The following is a 15,049-nucleotide window of genomic DNA, read 5'->3' on the forward strand; positions in this document are numbered from 1 at the left end:
AATTTGCTGAGAGGGGCACCTGGCTGGCTCGGTCAGAAGACCACGTGATTCTTGGTCTTAGGGTTATGAGTTCGAGTCCCATGTTGGGTGTAGAGATTACTTAAACAAACTTAAAAAAAAAAAAAAGAAATTTGTTAAGGGAGTAAATCTCAAGTGTTCTTACCACACACAAACACACAAAAGTGGTAACTATGTGAGGGAATGGACATGTTAATTAGCTTGATTGGGGTAATCATTTCACAACGTATACACATATTTAAACACCAAATTGTAATACTTATTCAACTTTTATTAGTCAATCATGCCTCAGTAGAGCTGCCAGGGGGAAATACCCTATCTCCAAACACAGTCACATTCTGAAGTACCTCAGCATTTGGACTTCAACATACACATTTTGGGAGATACAATTCATCCCATAGCATCACTCAAAACTGGTTAAAAAGAACACCTTGAGAACTTTCACATTTAGATTAAAATCCATACAAATTAAGATATGATGGTCTCAGTATCAAGTTTGGTGAATTACAGCAGCCCATTTTAAAAAATGAGACTGGCGCCTGGGTGGTGCAGTTGGTTGGGCATCTGACTCTTGATTTTGGCTCAGCTCATGCTCTTGGGGTCGTGGGATCCTCCCTGCGTGGGGCTCCGTGTTGTGTGTGGAGTCGGCTTGAAATTCTCTCCCTCTCCCTCTGCCCCTCCCCTCCCACATGCGTGCACACATAATAAATAGTATTATGAAAGAAGGGATTTGAAATAAATATTTAAAAAATGTAAAAATGAGATATAAAAATACTAACTTATTGAAAAGGGGCCAAATTGTTATTACAAACAACCTTACAAGGGTGCCTGGCTGGATCAGTTGGTAGAGCATGCGACACTCATTTCAGGGTTTTTGAGTTCAAGCCCCATGGTGGGTTTAGAGATTGGTTAAAAATAAAATCTTAAACAAAAAACAACTCACAATCCTAGCACACTTGTATTTTTCAAGTGCAATTTTTCACTTTTTGCATATATACTTTAAGAGCTAAAATACATTGTTTGTCTTACTCCAGTGTACTTAATAGCCTATCAAACGCATTTCCCATATTTCTAGTCTTATTCTCACTATCAAAAAATTATTGTGGTTAAATATACCTGACATAAACTTACCAATCTATTTTTAAATGTACATTTCTGTGGCATTAAGAACATTCACATTGTTGTGAAACTACCATCACCATCCATCTCCAGACATTTTCATCTTCCCCAAATGAGCTCTATACTCATTAAACACTAACTCCCCCCATTCCTACTCTCCCCTGGTAACCACCATCTACTCTCTGTCTCTATGAATCTAAGTATTCTAGGTAATATCTTATGTCATGGAATCATATAATATTTGTCTTTTTCTGTCTGGTTTATTTCACTTAGCATAATGTCTTTAGGGTTCAGGCATTGTGGTATGTGTCAGAATTTCCTTCCATTTTAAAGCTGAATAATATTCCATTATATGTGAATATACCACATTTTGCTTATCTATTCATCAATCAATGGATACTTGGGCTATTGCCACCTTTTAGTTATTGTGAATAGTGCTGCTATGAACATGGGTATACAAATGTCTGTTCAAGTCCTTTCTTTCAGTTCTTTTGGTCATATACCCAGAAGTAGAATCACTGGATCATACGGTAATTCTGCATTTAATTTTTGAGGAACCGCTACACCATTTCCCACAGTCTAATCATTTTTACTGGCTGTATAATATTCCATTTGGCTCTATACCCTAATTTCCTAAACCATTCCAGAATGTTTTCTAAGGATTCTCAAGTTTTCTTTTTTTTTTCATTGGATTGGAATTAGTTTTGGGTTAGGCAATGCTCCAGGTTTTTGCCCGTTTAAAGAAACTCATACACATATGTTATTACTTTTGATAGTTAATAAGTTGATTTTTGGTTAGTATCAACTTATAACTACTTCCCCATACCTAGGAAGTGCCCCATCCATGGGAATAAGTCCTCTCTAGCTAGACCTCTGCTTTCCAATTGGGCTGTCACTAGCACATATTCAAACCTGAGTCAATTAGAGTGAAGTAAAAATAAAAATTCATTCCCTCTGTTGCACTAGCCATATTTTGAGAACATAATAACCACACAGAGCTAGTGCTACTGAATTGGGTGGCACAGATAGAGAACATTTCCATGATCCCAGAAGGTTCTATGGTGAATGCTGCTCCGGACTCTGTTTTTGACTCTGACCTTTTGGCTGTGGCTGAATTAGAGCTTATGAGTTATTTCCAGAAATGATTTAGTCCTAGGGGACAGGCCAATGATAACCACATTCAGAAGAGAATGTCCTAAACTCTACAATATGAGTTTCATAATTTATAAATGGGCATCTCTCTTCCAGGGACAGGAATATTTCTGCATGCTATTTCCCATATAATTCTTCCTCAGAATATGAATTAGTGTTCTTAAGTTCTTTGGTGATGCTACCTAATTCAAGCTGGGTCAATCAAATTCCTTCTCTTTCCCTTAGGAATTTAAAAGCAGGAAGGTGGGGCGCCTGGGTGGCACGGCGGTTAAGCGCCTGCCTTCGGCTCAGGGCGTGATCCCGGCGTTATGGGATCGACCCCACATCGGGCTCCTCCGCTATGAGCCTGCTTCTTCCTCTCCCACTCCCCCTGCTTGTGTTCCCTCTCTCGCTGGCTGTCTCTATCTCTGTCAAATAAATAAATAAAATCTTAAAAAAAAATAAATAAAAATAAAAGCGGGAAGGTAAAGTTTTCAGTCAAGTCCTCTAGGTATCTAGGATTATGAAACCAGGAGCACAAGTCATATCTCACTAGCAAAACAGAGTTGGATAAAGCAAAAGAAAGAAAACTGAAACAGGTAAGCAGAGATTAGGCTGCCTTTTGGGCTTTCTGTACTCTAGTTCCTTAGGCCCATCGGCATTCCTGACTTGGGAATCAGGACAAAACCTACCCACATCCTAATTAATAGTGAATTCTTGTATGCTTAAGCTAGCTTGAATTGGGTATATTGGGAATTGGAATCCTAATACACGTACATACACATACTATAGATACGGGTACTGACATTTTCACATTGTGGTATGTGTGGTTGTTCATCCACTTTGTACTTAGTCATTGCACTGGGCCTCCAGATGCCCTGTAGCCCCTCTGATCTGTCTCCACTTTTCCTCTTGCTTTACTTCCTTCTCGCCTTGAGTGCTTAGGCTGTCTTCTTTTTTTTTTCTTTCCCTCTCTTTTCCTTCCCTTGATCGTAAGTATGCCGCTGCTATCTTTCTGGGTGTGGAAGCTTTATAAAATCAAGTCACGTAACATAGTAACAACCGATTTTACTCTTTAGCTTGTATTGCATTTTACTCTCTCAGGCCTAAGTAATTTGGTCACATTCATTAATGAATGACTGAATAAATAATCCCTGACAGGCTAAAGCAGTGAATGTTGAGCTTTACAATCTGGCATGAATTGTACTGAGTGGGGTACTTATGCAAGTCATGGCATGCTCCTGTAGATGGACTGATTGGAAGAGACCTCTTGCAGGAGGAGGACAGGATGAAGTGTCAGCTATGAAAAAAACACAAGCATCAGCATCGCAGAGGGAAGGGGCACATACAAGTGTTCTAGGTGGGAAAATGCTTTGTGTTGCCAAGGAACAGAAAGGAGCCCAGTGTGACCAAATGAAGAGACTAAAGCAGAGTAAAGCCTGAGTTATGGTAGGCAGAGCCTTCAGCCCTAGTAAGAGGTTATGACAATATCTGAAGAGCAATGGGAAAATTCTAAAAGGATTTAAGTCAGACCTCATCTGACTTGTGTCTTAAAAACAACAACAACAACAACAACAACAACAACAAAGCCCCTCTGGCTAGTCTGCAGAATGAATTATAGGAAGACAAGCAGGAGAACCGTTAGGAGGTTACAGCAATCGTTGGCCAGAGATCATAACAGTTAGGCCTATGAGGATTGGAGGCCAATGGTGATGGAGAACTTTGTGACCACATTTGAGATTTTGAAGGTGGAAATATAAGCTCTTACTGATGAAGAAGTTATCCTTTTTACCTTTTAAGTAGTCAGCCTCTGTATTAAAGTTGTTAATGAAGTAGACCTGGACCGTAGGAAGTCAGGAAGGGTCAGTCTGCCTTTCTCAGTTTCACGGCTCTGGGCTCAGTTCTTACCAAAATACCTTGGGTCCAACAATCCCCCAGCATAAAATTCTGCCATTTTCCTCCCTTCCCCTTGAGTAAACGGCTGAAAAAGACTCTCAGCAACAGGACAGCGGCCTTTGGGGGTTCAGTGGTACACCCTTTTAATTTCAATTAATGCTCGCTTTTAATTTGGTATTGGTTATTTTACGTTGCACAAAGTGAGAGAAGGCATTTTGCTAGCAGCATCTCTTATTTCATCTAGGACTACTGTATTCACCGTTTTAACCCAGGACAAAATTCCTTTAGAATAATTCATCTTCCATTAAACATGAGTTCCCTTCCACCTATCCAAATCTTGTGGGTCTGGGACCCGCTTCCCGCCGCACAGAAAAATGCACTCATTGTCTGTGCACCAGTCCCCCTGGATTTTATGCAGCGTGCATTTCCTGCTCGGAGCTGCTTGCAGGCTGTGTGCGTGCTTCCCTTGTCCCCCTGCCCCCACCCGGATCCGAAGCTTTTGTTTCTCACATTTCCTCCCGACGCTATTAAAATGCATGGACACATCGTTACTAAATAGATGAATGACTAGGAACTTTTCTTTCGGCTGTTAACCTTTAGGCCACTGTCCAGTAAAGTTCTGAAAGGCAACTGAACCCAATAGCTCACGTAAAGGAACCAATCTACTTGGAAACAACGGAAACGTGGATTACTTCCTAAACTTGTCGCGTTACGGGAACACTTAGGCATTCCTCAGAGTAACGCTTTGCAAGGGGCCTCCAAGGGCCGGCCGAGGCGACCCACGAGGCCGCAGCGCTCGCTCCCGCGTCTGCAAGGCGCGGGGAGGGGGCGAGGCGCGGGCTGCTCCCGGGCCGAGCGGAGCGGGACCTCCGGGCGGCGACGCTCTGGCCCGCGCTCGCTCGATGGTTTCCGCGCGGCCTCTCGGGCCCGCGCGGTCCAGTCACCAGGGGGCGCGCTGGCCGGCGCCGCGGATCTGCGAGTTGCGCGGCCCGACTCGCGTCCGCCATATTGGATGCCGCAGCCGCTGCTGCCAGCGCTTCCTTCTCCGTCTTCGCTGTGCGCTGCTGGTTCCTGCGGCCCGAGCGGCGGGGAGGTGAAACAGGAGTCTGACGAAGGAAGAAGAAGGAGGGGGTGGAGAGTGTAGGGGACGGGGCTAGAGGGCGGAGGACCGAGACCGAGCGGGGCGGAGAAGAGAAGGCGCCGCGGCCCAGCCCCTCCCCCGCCCGCTGCCGACCCGCCCCGGCAGCGCCAGTGTTCCCCAGACCGGCGCTCCGCCCGCCCTAGCGGCCATGCCGGGGCCTCGCTGCCCCTGAGGGAATCCTTCCCTGCCAGTGCTTGCCCTTCCACTCCCGTCCCGGGGTCGCAGCGGCCGGGTCTCCCACCGGCGCCCCTCCTCGCGGCCGCGCCGCCGCCCCCATCTCGCTCTCCCCACCCAGTGCAGTGGCCGCCGCCTCTTCCGCCGCCGGGCTCGGGGCCTCCGCACCGACAACATGGAGGCTGTGAAAACCTTCAATAGCGAGGTTGGTATTGCAGTCTAGCCTCCCCTCCTACCCACACTTCCCACCGGGACGAGGCCCGCGCGAGCGGGGTGGGTGCGGGCCTGCAGAGTTTCCCAGGGTGGGGCGAGTGGCGGCCTAGCTGTGTCGGGGGGGGGGGGAGGGGGAGGGGTGTTTCTCTGCCCCGCGCCCCTCCCCCGAGTCCGAGGGGAGGGCTGGGGGAGGGCCGCCCGGGGCGGAGGGAGGTTCCGGTGTCTCCAAGCGTCCTATTGAGTGGCTGAGGGTTTGGAGGGAAGGCCCCTTTGGGCCCTCCCCCGGAGGCTCCAGGCAGGTCTCTCGGGGTCAGTTCCGCCGAGGCTTGGCCCGCCCACCTCTTTCCTGGGCCTGCGGGATTTTAACTGCTCGCTGGACATCACTGCCCAGACCTCCCCTTGGCCCTTAATGAGGCAGGGACCGATGGGGGTAGTACAGGAAGGGAACCTACAGAGGTGATGATCTATGGTCACGTTGTACGTACTGTTTATATTTGAGACACTGTTGGCTAGGTAATGTGCCAACTAGGGACTTAAGCTAAGAGAATGGCTGATCGGGAGGCAAGGTTTTTCTGCGATTTATTATACCTTCCCCCTTCTCTCATCATCAGACGTAAAGACAAAGAGTAGGGAGAGAGGTCTATGCTTCGAGAGGGGAATATGCTGGGGAAGCGTTTCCCACGGGCTCATTCATATGTAAAAATCTAACACTAGAAAAGCAGGTGTCCAGTTTTCACTGTTTAATTGAATTTACTAGTCTAAAAGACAGGTTTCGATAAAGTATATAAATTTTTTTAAAACTCCGACTTAAGTAGACCTTAGTGCAAACATTAAACATAACAAGTACCCATCTACGCAACCAGAATTATCCTTGTCTGTATGCCTTGGAAAAATTTTTTTAATGTGATGTTAACTAAAGTCGCATAAATTTTCCGAACTTTTGGTGTGAAGTGCTAATACTCTATTCGATAGTATGATGAACAAAATCTTAAATATTCACCTCTTAAAATACCAGACAGTGCTGTAGTAATCCGAACAGGACAATACTTTTAAAAGCTGTTTCACAGTTTAATTTCTTTTATTTCTTCTTTCTTTAAGAATTGACATTTGGGAAGCTTAGCAAAGGGCTGAAAGTTAAATAACATTCATGTGAGTTGGACTGTCCATGTTAGAGTACATAGTAGTGACACAGTTATATGAAAGCAGACACTTTTTTTGTAAAGGATTTTCTTTTTTGGTATTGGGTTTTCTTTCTCTTTTTAAGCCACTTCTTAGTATGTAGAACAATAGACTTGGAAATCTTTTTTTCATTTTGTTTTTGAATTTATAGCTGATAATTAGAAAATTTGGTTCTCCCAGCAATACTTTACAGAGCTTAAATTCTAGAAGAAAACGTATTTAATGGTACTATATGTTCCAATTTATTTGTTAATAGTTTCACAACTGTGCAGGAAAGAAAACAGCTCTATGTAGCCTTTTTATTTGCTACATATAGTGGTACAGCTCTATAGAATGTTAAACTTTTAAAAATTCTATATAAAAAAATCCTTTCATTTCCACTGCAGTTATTTGATTTTACTGCCCCACTCCCCCGTTTTTTTAAAGTTTACTTTTTTTAGTAATCTCTGCACCCACCATGGGCCTGGAACTCATGACCTGGAGATCAAGAGTTTCACGCTCTTCCCGCTGAGCCAGCCAGGTGCTTCTACCCCACACCCTTTTGATTATCTTTTCTGTTTGTCTAGGGGCTTCCTAATATGTATCATCCCTTACTCCCAGCACCCCCCCCCCAAATTCTGATTAGGCTTTCGTTGATAGAAAAAGGTGTTACTACCCTATGGTTGTCACAATAGAGCACAGTGGAGTAGAAATGGTATATTGGTTTTCATTTTAGTATTTCCATTAAGGATAGGGGGCCTAACATTTACATGGCTAGCTAGATATTTCATCTTTTTTCTCATCTAACCTTTACAGGAATTTGAGATTGGCAGTAGCATTCCCATTTTAGTGTATGTAGCACTCTCTCCTTTCTCCCTGTGGATTTCAGGGGACCTTAGAAAATCTTTTAACTCCTTTATTTACTAACATGCTCACACTTCACCATGTTTGAATGTGGCGTTAGCTTAGTAATAGCAATACAGTCACAGAATTTGGGAAAGGAATTACATTCAAAGAAGATTCAGAAGAATATACTTTTTATTTTAAACACAAAAGACAATTTTTTTTCTTATTTTGAATATAGTTTCTGTGTCTAATGCTTGCTGATGTAAAAATGGTGTTGCAAATAAGCATATAATAAGGAATAATTCAGTAGTGAATATTTTCCATTAAATTATGTATTGCAGAGTGCAAAAATAAAGGAATTTTGAGTTATAGTATTAGGAGAAAAGGTTGTTTTAGAATGTTTACTTAGAGTGAATTTGGCTTTTAAAGGCCTATATAAAATATGAAATGCTTAGGTTTTATGGCTTGCTAATTCTCAGGTTTTTAAAGACCATCCCCCCTTCTAGCATTGGCTTGAAAATAGGAACATGCCAGAAATATTAAAGTTAAGAATATGGTTTTTTGTTTGTTTATTTTGGTTTTGTTTTTTTAAGATTTTATTTTTAAGTTATCTTTACACCCAACATGGGCCTCGAACTCAAAACCCTGAGATCTGGAGTTGCATGCTCTACCAGCTGAGCCAGCCAAGCACCCCAGGTTAATATAGATTTTTAATTTACAAAGCGCAGATGAGTTACAGTCTGAAAATCCACGACCTTATGTAGGATATTTATGAGTCATGGTCAACATGTGCAGCTGCCCCCACTCCCACCTATCATAATCTCTCAAAGTGGTCTGTGGCTTCTCCTTTCCTGTGTTCAGAGTCACTGTCAGAAGATCCTTTACGTGGTAAATTCCTCTTATCATGAGTTCAGTGAGATTGAGGCCCGAGAATTGATATTTAAGTGCCCACTGTGCTAGTTTTGTGAGAAAGCTATAATTTACAGTTAAGCATCATCCTTGTGATGAGTTATTCCCGTGAGTAGTAATGTCAGTTCTGAAATGATGAAAGAAAGTTTGTCCAGATTGGAATATAAGACTCCCTAAGAGTCTATGCTTAACCTGAGCAGTTAACTCTTTAAAACAGTTTTTATCATTACAGGTGCCATAGCTGTAGCTGCTCTTAGATGGTGGCATATCCTTGTTGCAATGGTTTAGAGTTCTCCCTTCAGTGAAAAGAGTCTCATACTGGTTTGCTTAAATTCCGTTTTTAGGACCACATTGATTACTCGAATAAAGCAGTTTTATGTGAGCTGTGTATCTGTACTCTGTCCTTAAGAATGCCACTGTATGGTGGTCATTATGGTACGGTTATTGTTTTTTGTTTTTGAAAAGAGGGAAAAGAATAGAAATGCATGACTCTTTCCTTAGGAAATTATAACTTAATTGGAGAGGGCATTTTCATAACGTAGGAACTCTTAAAACAATACATGGCAAATCGAAGAATCAGTTATGCATTGGTTACATTTAGGCAAAGTAACTGGAGGAGATGAATTTTACTTGTATATTGGATTCTTTTAATTTTTAAGGGCTTAAAAAAATAGTGTCAGTACCGTTACTATACTTCAACAAGTTAACACTTTCAGATAATCAAGTATTAGTGATCAGATTTCCCCCCCTAAATTCTTTGTATAGCTTATTGCATTACTGTGGTTGTTTTTTCCATCATGATCCATTTGTCTTGCTGCTCAGAAAAGGCTGAGTGGTAGCTAAAGGACCGGATATGTAGGTGTGAGATGTGTCAGGAAAATTACCACAATTTAAATTTTGGGTTTACGTTGGTTCATAAATTCTGAGATGATTCTAGGACCTTTTATTATCTTTAGGATGCCTAAATTTTTAGTGTTTTTTGTCGTTAGGACTCCTCAGTTAGTCAGATAGCTTACTCTTTAAACTGGAGGATGCAGACTTTTCAGAGTCCCGTTAACACCCAGGACATTTTCCTCTTCCATGCCTTGTCTTTCACATCAGAAGTGAAATCCCATCTCTGCTTTACTCCATTTCCACTTTTGTTTCCAGAGTGTACATTTATCTAACTATAGGACTTTGGATAATCTCAGCAGTATCTAGTAGTAGACATGGGATGGTGAACAGTGGAAAAGGTAGAGGGAATGATAAAAGCCTATGAAATTTGTTTTTTATTTGTATGTTTTCTGTTTGTGATTCAAGAAAGGGATTTTATGTGAAGCAGCTAGAAAACATTGCATTTTTTTGTTTCATTTTCACCTATCAGGAAATCTGTCTCCTTTTCCTTTCCTCTTTCCTGTCTTAACTTTCCAGTGGGTGTTTTGGTTAATTGTATCAATCAAACCATCTTTTTTTGTTTCTGTCTTGTGGAACTCCCTTAAAGATACAACATAATTAGTGTTGTAAAGGAAGGAACTCTTCACTCAGCCCTCCCTGCCCCAGTGGTTTAAGATGAGAATTTCTCAACCTCAGTACTATTGATATTTTGGGCTGGATAATTGTTTGCCATGAGGAGCTGTCCTGTGCATTATATGATGTTTAGCAGTAATCCTGGCCTCTACCCACAAGGTGCCACTATTGTGACAACCAGAAATGTTTCCAGACATTATCAGGTGCCCCTTGGAGAATAAAATAGACCTTGGTTGAGAATCACTGATTTAGTTCCCATTACACAGTCTTAAAGAAATTGTACTTTCCCTTCTAGTGATTACTGGAAGTAATATAGTAATAGTCTTTCCCACCAGACTATAAGTTTCATGAGGATAGTGACCATATCTTTTCATTGCTTTATATCCTCAGTACATAGTTCAGTACCTTAATATATACTATGTGTCAAGTAAAGATTTCTTGAATGAATGAATGAATGAATGATGTACTTGGAATTGAATGACTTGGACCAAGGTCGTTAACATTTCTGGACATTTGGTTTCCTCTATGTAAAGTAAATGATTGATTAAAGTTTATATTAGAAGATTCTTTGATTAAATATAAAATTAATTTTGGGGAGGACTTAGTACATATTAAGGATTTTTTTGAAGGTCGTTTTACGGCACTGTAGGAATCTAGGAGATGAGGTGGAAAATTCTAAACCAAAACTCTGATATTTTTGTTACTTTCACTTATTAAGGAGGGAGCTTTGGGAGGGAACTATTGCATTTGAAGGTTCCAGTTAGATTAAATCCATCCTAAGCTTTGTTCTGTAATTATGCTATTTTCAAACCTTTTTTTTTTTTTTTGCTTTGGTAAAAGTTGTGGGGTTTTTCCTTGCAATATTTTAAACATTTAGAAAACAAGGGTAATTGAGATTGATGATAATGATTTTTGAGACTCTGCTTTGAGAGTGTTATAGTCTTAATCATTCAAGATAAATTTAAAAAAATTTTTTGACAAGACTGAAATAGCTCTATCATTTTATTCTAAGCTAGCATTGAGTTTGTTACAGTAATTTTGATTGATATTAGGGGACATCTGTATTCCCTAGTTTCCTAAATAGTCATATTTTATGATCACGATCACTTGCTTCTTTTTTTAGAAGTTTAGTCGGCTTAGAATTAGTGATGATATTACTACTTGTACATGGAATTTCAGATATCTCTTTCTAGGGCCAGTTTTCCTGTTATTGGACAACTTCTAACAAAATGGTATGAGAGAATGTAATCAACCTTGACCTTGAACACTGGCTGAGCTCCTGAACTCGAGTGAGCTCATTTTATCTGGTTTTGTTTTCTCAACATCTTTCTCTACTCCTCTCTCTCAGGATTGTGCCTCTACTCCTGCTTGTACAGACTGCTTTTCCAGCAGCATGGACACAAGAAGCATAGTAAGATGATTATAACGCACATAAGGCAGGCCCTTTGGAAAATATTAGGTTTAAATTGGTAGTGAAATGATGTCTTGATTATATGGGCAGTAATTGGGAAGCAGAATAAAGTTTGTCACTTCTAATATATTAGTAATCTTAAAGAGAACATGTAGGGAATAGTTGAATTTCTTCACAAAAAAGAGGTTAACTGAAAAAAAGTTACTGTGCTTAATAGTGAACATAAATCATATATACTCTTGTTGCATTTACTTGCATTCTGCTCCACATAATTCTACTGTATTGTAAAAGGAATATAACATTACCTGTTTAACATGAATAAATTATAAGACTTTTAATTTGATGGTTGGAAATACATCTTATATTTTGAGGAAGTTCTTCAAACTATAAGATGACAGATCATTGACAGATATGCTGTAGGGATGGAGAAACAAAAAAAGACAAATTTTTGGTTTTCTAATTATAGAGGAGCAGATTTTGGTAGTGCTACTATTATGAGAAATAAATGCTGATGAGAAATGTTTCTATAGCCCGTAATTTCTTATCTGAATTAATGCTATCTCAAGTTTGATGGTAAACGATGCATTTGTGCTTTGATTTTAATTTTATGCATTTATTTGGTCTTCTAATTCTGCTTTACAAGAATTTCTGATACACCATATTTGAAACTTAGGGAAGGATATGTAAATGCATTCTGATATCTGCTGTAGGTCAGGAAGTATCTTAGTAACCTTGACATCACTACATTTAGTCAGAATGGGGGAATATAGGATATTAATGTTTTTTAAAGATAGTTATGGCTATTAAGTTAATGTATGCCAAATTTGTTTTTAAAATACTTCTGCAACTTAATATAATTTTATATAGATTGATTTGCAAGACCTAGGATTTCATTCTTTCATTCATTTGTTAATTCATTTAACCGATACTGAAGTGCTTACCATGTACCAGGCATTTTTCTTTCTGCTGGTATACAGTGGTAAACAAGACAAGCAGGAAGCATACCCTCTTGGAGCTGATATTCTTGTAATCTTTTTTTTTTTTTTTTTTTAGTTCCACTTCATTAGCTTTGTGTGCAGTGAGTGACCTTGCTGCGGAGCTAGTGAGGCTGTGCAGGCATTACTGACTGGGGTTGCTTTGCTGGGGATTGGGCTGGTTGCAGCCCTTCTCTGCAGGCACAGTTCTGCCTATTCTTCTACCAGCATTTTTGCCTTAGAGTCAAGAAAGCTCATCTACTATTCAAAATAGAGATTGAGCAAGTGGACTTAATAAACAAGAATATCATCTTATGTTTTCAACAATGGCAGAATAAGATAAGCTACATTAAGTTTTATTTTATACCAAATTTTTTGTCATGTATTTTTAAAAAAATTGTTTTGGAGTCATAACTGTTGCTGAAAGATAACAGCTTTAAGAATGTTTCCTTTTGTCAATGAGATATGAATTAGCCTCCAGGTGCAAATAATTTTTTAAAAAAGCTTTTTTTAAGTGGTGACCAAGCCTTTATGAATTTGAAAGAATATAAATATTTTTATTTTTAAAATGAACTTTTGCTTAAGTACATGATAAAATTTGGTCTCGTAAAAATTTTTAGAGTTTGATTGGACTCCTCAGGGCTAATTTGAGTAGCTTGTGAGTGAAAGATGAAACACTTTGGATCATGCATCTTATATCTTAGTGTGTAGAACTTGGGAAATGTTTAAAGATCTTTTTATACTGGGTCACAGCACCTAAAAGGTTTACTGGTACACCTGAAACTGATACAGTGTTCTGTCAGTTATATTTTAATTAAAAAAATAAGTTGACCAAGCCCTAGTTAATGGTTTTTTAAAATTTAGAAGAGTCTTACACTATAAAATTTTATGGTAAAAAAAATAGGGGTATTTGGATTTATTGAAATATTTGAAGTATATGGGTAAAAATAATGTTGAGTAAGTTAAAATTTTTATAAGCCAAAACCATACAGGGAATGTCTACTTTCTGTGATGAAAAATGTCTGGCTTATGTATTTTTGAAAAATTTTTTGTTTACCAAACACTGTTAAAAGTGAGCCATTTTATAACGTAGTGTTTTATATTTTGACCCTCTTTTCCCCAACCATCATGTTTCAGTGGAATTTTAGGATAAGCTCGTGAGAAAAGTAGGATTAGGTGCTACCCTCCTTTTACTGACTAGAAAATGGACCACCATTGTGATTTTACCAATAAAATGCTACTTTTACATATTAGAGCTGAGACTGAAAGGGACCCCAGGTCTCAACCTCTAGTTGTTTTTCTTACGCTTAAAGGAGAACTCTCACTCAATTTTTCACAATTCATTTTTACTGGCATAGTGTCTAACTATAAATTAGCTTTATTTTTTCACACTTCTGAACTTTATTTTAAAACTTCAGATTTATAGAGAAGTTAAAGAATAATAAAGAATTTTATGTACACTTCATCCTGGTTTCTCTGCCTAATTATGTTAACCATTTTTGCTTTTTTTGTTCACTATCCACACAAACATGAACACGTGCGAACTTTTTTTTCTGGCATTATGATGGGAAATGCAATTCATGATGCCTTTTACTTTTAAATGACTATTTTCTGCAGTGATATTCTTTTACATAGCCACAGTACAGTGATCAGAATCAGGACATTAACGATGGTATAATGTAATTTGCGGCTCTAATTCAGATTTCGTTAATTATATCATTAATGTCCTTAGTAGAGTAATCCTACACCACATCTTGCATTCATTCATCTTGTCTCTTTAGTATCCTTTAATCTGAAATAGTTGGTTATAACTCTTTCTTTACCATTTATGACCTTTGGTGATATTTAATGATAATAGGCCAGTTATTTTTAGAATTCTCTCAGTATGGATTTGTCTGCAGTTGCTTCATGATTAGATTCAGGTTATACGTTTTTGGCAGGAATACACCAGAAGTGATACTGTGTTCCTGGGAAGCGCATGATGTCTATTTATCCCACTAATTAGGGATGTTAACTTTTTTTGCAAGGTTTCTCCATTGTAAGGTTACTGTTCTTCCCTTTTAACAAGTATCATTTGGGGAGGTATTTTGAAACTAAGCATATACTTTGTTGCTTATCAAACTTTTACCCACGGAAGCATCCATTTAGTTCTTGCCTGAATCAGTCCTAGGATGATTGGCAAAAGGTGATGTTCTTTGTCTATCATTTCTTTATTATTGGCCTTCTGTAAGAGCTTTTTCCTTCTCCCCATTTATGTATGTATGTATGTATGTCCAGTATGAACTCATGGATTCTTTTTTATTCATTGGGGGTTTTTTTGATGAAGATTGTCTCAGTTTTGACCAGTCAGAGCTACTTTAAGCTGTCTCTTGTGTCCTTTTGATGTGTGCACTTTATCTTTTGAGTACTCTCTTTCCTATGTAGTAAGATATCCTCACCCTAGCCTTGGAATCAGTCATTTCTCCAAGGAGCTCTGATCTGGTTTCTTCCTGTGGATATTTATTAATGAATTGAACTAGAATTTAAGTATATATACATATATATGTATACACA

The 15,049-nt window shown here is 39.4% G+C and overlaps 1 protein-coding gene across 12 annotated transcripts in view; it reads left to right on the plus strand.

Annotated features, from left to right (window-relative positions):
* Nucleotides 1-5,155: 5,155 nt before the first annotated feature.
* Nucleotides 5,156-15,049, plus strand: part of SCAF8 (SR-related CTD associated factor 8) — a 219,365-nt gene continuing 209,471 nt past the window's right edge. For 9 of the 12 annotated variants that reach the window (XR_006780957.2, XR_015726150.1, XR_006780958.2 and 6 more), the window contains exons 1-2: nucleotides 5,306-5,684; nucleotides 11,460-11,522. Coding sequence is in view for 6 of the 12 variants with exons in the window: in XM_045805398.2 (XP_045661354.1) it covers nucleotides 5,655-5,684; nucleotides 11,460-11,522 (93 nt within the window). In the remaining 6 variants the exon portion in view is untranslated. Of the gene's footprint in view, nucleotides 5,685-11,459; nucleotides 11,523-15,049 lie in introns of all 12 variants that reach the window. The other 3 variants (XM_045805402.2, XM_045805401.2, XM_045805400.2) reach the window with 3 other exon arrangements.

The sequence above is a fragment of the Ursus americanus genome, chromosome 11 (assembly GCF_024610735.1).
Source record: "Ursus americanus isolate L20-20 chromosome 11, mUrsAme1.1.p, whole genome shotgun sequence".
NCBI classification, from domain to species: Eukaryota; Metazoa; Chordata; class Mammalia; order Carnivora; family Ursidae; genus Ursus; species Ursus americanus.